This window comes from Mus caroli, chromosome 2, assembly GCF_900094665.2.
Source record: "Mus caroli chromosome 2, CAROLI_EIJ_v1.1, whole genome shotgun sequence".
Classification (NCBI taxonomy): domain Eukaryota; kingdom Metazoa; phylum Chordata; class Mammalia; order Rodentia; family Muridae; genus Mus; species Mus caroli.
In genome coordinates, this window is record NC_034571.1 from 170,471,776 (window position 1) to 170,479,962 (window position 8,187).

General features: G+C 49.7%; 2 protein-coding genes across 3 annotated transcripts in view; one reads left to right on the forward strand and one right to left on the reverse strand.

The window, feature by feature from the left end:
• The window catches only part of Birc7 (baculoviral IAP repeat containing 7), a 5,047-nt gene extending 2,965 nt beyond the window's left edge, over positions 1-2,082 (forward strand). The window contains exons 5-7 of the mRNA XM_021157016.1: positions 987-1,058; positions 1,205-1,403; positions 1,892-2,082. Of these exons, the coding sequence (XP_021012675.1) occupies positions 987-1,058; positions 1,205-1,398 (266 nt within the window). The 3' untranslated portion in view covers positions 1,399-1,403; positions 1,892-2,082. The remainder of the gene's footprint in view (positions 1-986; positions 1,059-1,204; positions 1,404-1,891) is intronic.
• A 764-nt stretch (positions 2,083-2,846) lies between these two features.
• Positions 2,847-8,187, reverse strand: part of Nkain4 (sodium/potassium transporting ATPase interacting 4) — a 19,078-nt gene continuing 13,737 nt past the window's right edge. Inside the window, exons 5-7 of one of the 2 annotated variants that reach the window (XM_021155930.2) lie at positions 5,249-5,309; positions 4,042-4,126; positions 2,847-3,119 (exon numbers count right to left, since the gene is read on the reverse strand). In XM_021155930.2, coding sequence (XP_021011589.1) covers positions 3,110-3,119; positions 4,042-4,126; positions 5,249-5,309 — 156 coding nt within the window. In that variant the 3' untranslated portion in view covers positions 2,847-3,109. The remainder of the gene's footprint in view (positions 3,120-4,041; positions 4,127-5,248; positions 5,310-8,187) is intronic. The other variant, XM_021155931.2, reaches the window with a different exon arrangement.

Here is an 8,187-nt window from a genome sequence, read left to right on the forward strand (position 1 = left end):
AATGCTTGAGCCACCACTGCCCAGTAAGCCACAGCTTCTTAAAGCCAATTGGGCTGCAAACAGAAGCCTGTTGAATAGTGATACGGAGGACACAGCTTTCCAAATCCTTTCCTTCAGGGTCAGGGGTTTGAGGTTCTTCAGGGGCTCCTAAGCAGACTTCTGACTTCAGGGACCACATGATGTTCTTGCCAACCTTGTGGTCACAGGCAAGAGGCTTTCCTCCCCAGCCTCCTTGCTTTGAGATGTGACACAACAGTAACCCATTTCAAAAGCACATGAGTCTGTGGGACACTCTGGTGCTTGGCAGGGTTTTGTTTACTGTCCTTCTCAGTGATGGTAGCACCTCTATATAGAAACTTTGATGATTTAGTATCCTCAGTGTAAGAGAGTTNGACCTTTACCTATGCCTTCTGGCAACACAGATCCATGAGTATATAGGTGAGCATACCCCAGACCACCAGCCTTTCTCCACAACCCTGAGACCTTGGGTTCTCTGTCTCTGTCTGACTCTGTCTCTCCCCACCCCCAGGGGCAACTGGGAATGGTTAGCATAGACCCAAAGCCCAAGTGTGCCCAGCACATACCCTTCACAAATGGTGGCTGCCTTGCTCCAGGAGGAGGGCCAGATGGCAAAGGCCAGAGATACCTCCACCCCTTCTAGGCAATTGCCTGCCTTCCCCTGTCTCAAGTCCTCTGGGCATCCATCACCATCTGTTTCCTGTTCCTCCCAAAGTGCCAAGTACATACAGCCTGTAACCACCTAATCTAAGGGGCCAGGCAGGTAGAATANGCCAGTGGAAGCCAGGGTCCTTGGTATCCTCAACTAAACCTCTGGCCTTAAGCTCATGAGCAGCTGAGCGCCATATAAATCCTTCTGCTCTCTAGGTCAGATCTGAAACTCAGTGGCTGCTAGACCTTCTTTGGGTTATCTCTCCCTTCCCCACAGAAGTGAGGCCTTTAATCCATTCCTACTAACTTGTCTACAGCTCCTGCCCATGGAAGCCCTGAGTTACTCAGATCCAGAAGAGAGACCCAGCCTGAAGATGTCAGTGAGCCAGGTATAGCTGAGATCCACATAAATTGAATGGGCCGCCCTCTTTCATGGAAGGGGTGCAGAGGGTGGGTGTGTGTGGCAAGCTCATTCCCCGATGAGGAACCAGTCTCCTAGTCCCTGAGGGTGCTGCCTTGCTTCTTGAGTCCCCAGGAGCTGAGGATGTTCAGGAACAGCTGCGACAGCTGCAGGAAGAGAGGAGATGCAAGGTGTGCCTGGACCGAGCNGTCTCCATAGTCTTCGTGCCCTGTGGCCACTTCGTCTGCACCGAGTGTGCCCCCAACCTGCAGCTGTGCCCTATCTGCAGGGTNCCTATCTGTAGCTGTGTACGCACATTCCTGTCCTAAACCAGGTNAGGCCAGGGTACCCCCAGCATCTTTCCTGCAGCCTAGGTGTAACCTGAGTGTCTTGCTTCTAGCAGCTCTAGAGATGGCCAGGCCACTCTTCTTACCTCCTCCTCNGATCNACACCACCCACTATTTTGAATCCTTCATAGGTGGAGTCAGAGGGAAAGAGGGCTGGGGGACACCTCTAGTTTTAGCTGGACATCAGGGCTTAAACCGAGCATGGAGAGGCCAGCTTCAGAGGCATGTGGGCTAGATTTGGGATTGGGAGGGACAGGGGAACCTCAATTGTTACATAAATGTGTCACACCCCTGTCCCTGCTGAGAGGTAGTACTTATGACCTTCTTGGGTGCTCAGAGATCACTATGTCCCTAAAATGTGTCTGAGAATTTTCTAAACAGAGTGGTAGGTCAAGGAAGTCNCTGAAACCAATGGCCCCTGGCTCGGACAAGTCTGATGAGAAAAAACCTCATATGCTTCCCCTTCTCACTCCAGGAACTACACTGCAGAGTGGGTACCCTACCTGCTTCAGCCTGTCCCAGATCATACAGTGAGTCTGCTGGGGACACCCAGTGTCCCCCACAAACGGTACAGCATGGAGGAAGAGTTCCTGGTTTGTGTGAGGAGTGTTCTGCTGTAGCCTTTTGGATCTACTTGAAGATAATAAAGCAGAAGTTCTCACCCTAGTGCTCAGCTAGGCTCTCTCTATTCCAGACACCCACAGCCATGTCCCTTAGTCCATGTGAAATCGGTTTCNGTTGCTTCTCAATGGCAGAGCAGCACCTGCCAGGTGTCCAGCCACCTCTAGTCACTGTATGCAAACTCTTTCCCACTTTGGAGGAAACACCCTTTCTGATCTCAGAGACTTTACACTGGATTTTATACTTAGAGAATAGACTGGCCTTGAGGGACTCTCGAAACCCTCACTTCCAGTTACAGAATAACCTTGTGTATTTCCTCATATGGCAGGTGTTCTTAGGGTATCTGCCCAGTGTCTCTCTTCTGAATGGTATCATCTACTTTCTCTGAACGGTGTGAGGAATGGTATTCCTGCTCATCCCCAGCTCCTGGGGACTCGAGAGGAATGCATGTGGTAGCCCCAGGTTCTATGCTTTACCCATGGTACTCTCCTAGCTTAGGAGTGACAGGGCTCCTGGATCAGCTCCAGGGATTCCACTGGCCTCAGTGGGGCCAGGGCCTTTGCCTGAATAAGACCTGTGGCTGGGGTACTGTAGTATTTATTTAAGGCCTTAGTCACTCTTGGATCTCGGTAGCTCATAACAGGGACCTGCTAGTAGAGCTGGGCCTTCTTACTGTCCTCTGATAAGCCCTTTNCCTGGAAGCAGTGTGTGGTCTGCAGGTCTTGTAACCCCAGAACAGAGCACCCAGAGGACTCTGGGGGAAATTGCCCAGATTTGCTGCGGCTATCCAAGAAGACCAGGGATGCAAATTGTTTGTTTCCATAGTCTCTCTTGCCTTTTCATAGTATTTATTTTTAGAAAAAAAAAAANAAAGAAAGAAAAGATATTACAAACTCACAGTTGTAGCCACCCTGTCCTGCAGTGTTCCCCGCCCCTCATTGGTATCCAAGGTGAACGTGGAAAAAAATGCTAGGCAGGCAGGGAAGCAGAGCTGCGACTCCAGGACTGGGGTCTCCTCATTGTTTCCGTGGCTGAGGCTGGGTTGCAGGAGCAGGGTCAGCCATTCCCTCACTTATGCAGGCCTGTGGAGAAGGCAGAGGTCAGAGGAACCTGAGAGAGACAGAACAGTGTCCTTTCTCTTGGAGAACTTCAAAAGCAAAACTCACAAACCAAGAAAGTGATAGTTGCTCAGGGTATAGCAAATATATGCCAGGGGCTAGGCTTCTCCACGGACAGGGCAGGTACTGGTTTTGTACTCTGATGGCTCTGACCCATTCCTATGAGACTGGAAGTGGAGTAAGGGTTTCACCCTGGTCAGATTCTCCATTGAAAAGAAATCTCACGAGGGCTGCTGCCCTCCTCTATTCATGGAGATTTATTGAGCCCAGGCTTATCTTAGGAACAAATTTATCAAGACTCTGAGGACTTTGCAGCTGGTGGCCTGCAGAGGCTCCTCCCCCTCCTAAGTCTGTATTTCCTCCATTATTCATCCTGGGAGCTGAAGTCCTGCTACTGCTGATACCCATTATCTGTGATAGCCTAGGACACTCTGAGGTCAGGCATCAGGAATCTCTTGAATCGGGTCATCAAGAGAACCCCTAGATGCCCCTTCTGAATGCAATTCCAGTGTCACCAGGAAGCCCAGGAACAGCCATGGGATCTGTAAGGCTGTGGCACTGATTTGGAGAAGGAAATATGATCAGCCAAATATTGGAAACAAACACCCACAGCCTCTACACTTATTGAACAGTGAAGCCCCTGGGCAGGCAGTGGCCTGTTGGTATCTCTCCCATTCCTGAGACTCTGGGACCCGGTTATTACAGAATCTACCCATGCTGAGCTTTGAGCTTAATATGTGGGGCTACTGAACCCATGACACCTAACCAGAGCATGATCTTAAGGGAGTGATAGATGGATAGATGGATTGACAGACAGATAAAGTTTCCAAAGAGAAAAGCCTTGTGTTGTGAGCACTCTAAAGCAGGCTGAGTAGGCCATACTTACAAATATGCCTGCTTGGACAAGAGGCTGGACGGCTTTTCATTGACATGGTACAGAGGGAATGGGTCAAATCCACCAATGAAATCAACTGAAAGAAATCAAGCCCAAATAAAATAAAACCCAAATGATGGAAAAGATGGCAGAATGGAAAACATTCCCCGTGGCAGATTCCCAACAAGAGGGATGTTGCCAGAGCTTGTGAAGGTTGTGGGCACAAACCCAAATCAGTCCCTGTTGTGTCTCAAACCTTGCTGGGATCTCTCTGGAGCACTGTGCACAGTTTTATGGCTCTGTGATCTGAATGGATCTTGCTAGAAGAAGGGTCAAGGTTGGGAAACTGCACCCCACCCAGCCAGACTCTACAAACCACTAGCTCTCCAAAAACTAAACCTGTAGCCTTCACTAACATCAAGCCCCTGCCCCGTAAAGCCTCCCACACACTAGGCTTGTTGGGCAAAATGAAGAAGACATTTCTGAAGCTCAGGGCTGGCTGCAGTTCTGAATTCAAAGAGCAGGTGGAGCCGCTGCTTCATTGTCAACTGAGGTCAGTGATCAGGCAGCACCAGGGCCTTGATCCCAGACTCATGAGACCATCCCTCCCTCACCAGACTGGAGAATCAAGTCTCTTAATGGTGACAGCTGACACCATGGGCCAACTCTCTGGGGCAGATGGCTTTGAATTTCAATTCTGACTCTGGGGAAGGTTCTATCCACAAGACACCTGACTGCCCACCCACACACTGTCAATCCTTCCTCTGCAGGGACTTCCCACGAGACTATGTTAGGATTGGGAGTCACAAAGGGATGGCTTGAGTCATTACTGTGTTATGGTGCAAATCAAAGTTAAGTTGGAAAGGGTCTTCATGCAGTGGGGAAATGATAATCTGCCCAAATGGGTCCTACCTAATACTAAGAGCCAATCAATATGGGTGCCAGGCAGGCAGAATGGACCTTGCTACTGAAGACTCAAACCTTCCTGGGGCCACTGTAGGTATTATGGAGATAGGTGTCCCTGGACCTGAAGGACATCTTCTTCATAGACAGGCCCCTCCTCCCAATTCTCAGATCTTTGTACTGCCACGACTATGGTCAGGCCTGTGGCAGGAAATGGATACCCAATAGGCATGGGGCATCACTAAGGGGCATCTTCAGGCCCTATCCCGGTTTACATAGCACTCAAAGTTGGCACACCCGTTAGCTGTACACTTACAGCTGTCCTCTTCTTCTGTGAGCATGCTGACCACGTAGCAACCATAGACAAAACCCAGGAGCTGAAAGACACCAANAGGCCAGACATGTCAAGCCCTCTCACTGTAGCAGTGATTTGAGGACTGTGCAGATGACTCCAGGTATACCTGACAAAATCCCTGCATCTTGCAAGCCTCCACTTCCTCCCCTATAAAATGGAACTGTGGCACTGATCTGCATTGCTTCCCAAGCTCCCACAGTCCAGATATCTCAGTTCTCCCTTGACACACTACTCAGTGGGCACCACGTGGGTGAAGAGGATGATGGAGCCAGTCTGAAGAGTGGTAGCCATTTCCCACTTCAGGGCTTGGATGACTAAACATGGAAAACCAGAGCTGAACTTTCCCATGGAACATGGACACCTGAGAAGTCATTTGGAGGGGGCAAGGTCATGCCCAGTGTCCTCTGAACCCATATGTTCAGGTCTGTATTCTTCATGTCACCACGCAATGTCCTGTGGGTCCCTTCTACTCAGTTCCAGGGTACAGTCCCTCCTCCCACATTTAGCCTCTGTTCATCTACATGATGTATACCCCAGCCCTAGCAACAGCTTGGTCTTAGGGGGAAGTCTCTGTCTTGCCGGAACCCTGGGTGATTGGGTGCACCTGAATATTTCAAAAGGTACAGCTAAGCAGGAGCTATAGTGGGTTCTCTGAAAGCCAGAGTAGAGATTTCTCACCTCACCTCAGCTGGGAGTGGCCTGGCCAGGGAAAGCACTGGAAGCTACTATAGAGGAGACAGGTTAGTGTCCAGTGTTTGTGGGTGTGACTGGAAAGAAGCAGAACTTTCCAGATGTGCAGCAAGTCCCTCTGCAAAAGCAGCCAGGAAGCCTTGAGGGATTCACTTGCCCTCTAGGCCATGGTTCCCCACTGACCTGACCCAGCAGCCTCCCAAGAGGCCACCACACCCTCCTGTCAAAGGAGACAGACAGCATTTTATCAGACTAGAGTTGGAAATGCATGAGCTCAATGCCTGTGAGACCCTACCCAGCTCAGGCGCAGGCCGTGGTCCCTCTAAGACTCCAGCACTCTAAGAATGAGTCCAGAACCAAGCCTGGAAGTCATTGTCCTCACTGAGAAGAAAGCCTAAGGTGTCTCTCACATGGCATTTTGTGATCCCCTGGGACATTCTGAGGTGGAGGGTCACAGCCCAGAATTGCCACCCCCCAGGGAGCTGACCACAGTGCTGAAACAGGGACAGGTTCTCCTGGGGAAGAGGCTCTGTCCGAGTTGGCATCTAAAGCCACCCCTGGTGGTTCATGGCATCTTAACTGCACATTCTTGCCTTCTTTTCCCACCACTTCTGCCCACCCTGTTCACCCAGATCTTCCCTGAACACCTTTCTACTCTGTCTCTTTCAGAAGCTTTCCCTCTCCTTGGCCTTGTCTTACTTTCTCTCCTACTATCCAGAGTGGACAACAGATGGCACTTTCTACAGAAAAAACAAGTACAAGCGACCAGACATGAGAACTGGCATTCCCATTTGAGAAAGTATGGCTGAAGGCTGTCTCCCCACTGACATGCAAAATTCTGTTCCTCCAGCACCATTTTCACCAAAATCATTCTGTACCCTGCAAGAAGACCTTCATTTGTCTTTCTAGTTCCCAGTTACTGTCTTTTCAGAGTCTTCAATTTTAGAACTCTTGACAGAGACCCTTGACTCATCAGTTCTTTCTTTTATGAGGACCATGCTTGTATTTTTCATGTTTGGGGTTCGACTGGGATCCTCTCTTGCCTCTGCACAAGTTANACTGGGGTGAAACATAACTTCAGCTTCCTGTTGTGAAGGATGAACTTAGACAAGATGCCCAGGGGAGTAGTGGAGGTGTAGTGTGAACTGCAAGGCTACCTGCACTGTCTGCTGCAGGCTTTCCTATATCTCGGATGTCCTCAGGTGTAGAATTCAATTTCTTCCATGGAAGTTGCTGATTGTCCTGTGAACTTGACCTCTACCAAGCATTGTAGGCACTGGGAAGGTTGGAGGCCTCAAGATGTGACCAGGCTTCTCCATGGACTAACCTGGTTGTGTCCAAGATGTGGCACCCACAATCCTATGGGCTGTGCGGCTGTGGCTGCTGTTCCACAGTTTCCTAAACCTCTCCTTCCCACTCCTTTGAGTCCATTGATCAAAATGACCTCGACTTTAAGAAGTGATAATTGAGGCAGAAAGCTCAAATGGTTCTCTAGGACCAAAAGGTGGCACCTGGTTCCTGGGCCCAGGAGCTGTCTCTCTCCCCACTGTTCTTCACTAACTTGAGCAGTGCTAGAGAGGTCTATGGAGTCAATGTCATGTTCACCCGCTATAGCGGTTCTTTAGTTTCATGTAACACCAGTGAATCCACGGTTAGGTGGGACATGTTTGGGAGGTGGTATCCTCACCAAGGTCATGATGAGGTTTTGGAAAGAGCCACCTATTGGTTTCTGTGATCATCACAGGCTTGGGAACAGTGAAGGAAGCCGGCAGGACTGGAGTGGATAGGACCCACTGGAGTACTTCTCAGAAGGATGCATGCTCCTATTTCATGATGAACCAACCACCTAGGGCAGGGTGGGTCTCTAAGACTAGATGTTCCTCCTCTCTGCAAGTAGGACACAACTTTGGAAAGAGTCTGAGGTAGTCCTCGAAGGTAGTGGCTTGCAACATCCATTCCTCAGGGGCCAGAGCCCAGGTGAGAGGCTAGAGACGTGTTTAGTGGTATGTTAGACAATGGCCAGGGCTGGAGAGATGGCTCAGCAATTAAGAGCACTGACTGCTCTTCCAGAGGTCCTGAGTTCAAATCCCTGCAACCACATGGNGGCTCACAACTATTTATAACAGGATATAATGCCCTTTTCTGGTGTGTCTGAAGATAGCGACAGTGTACTCACATACATAAAATAAATAATTATTTGTAAAAAAAAA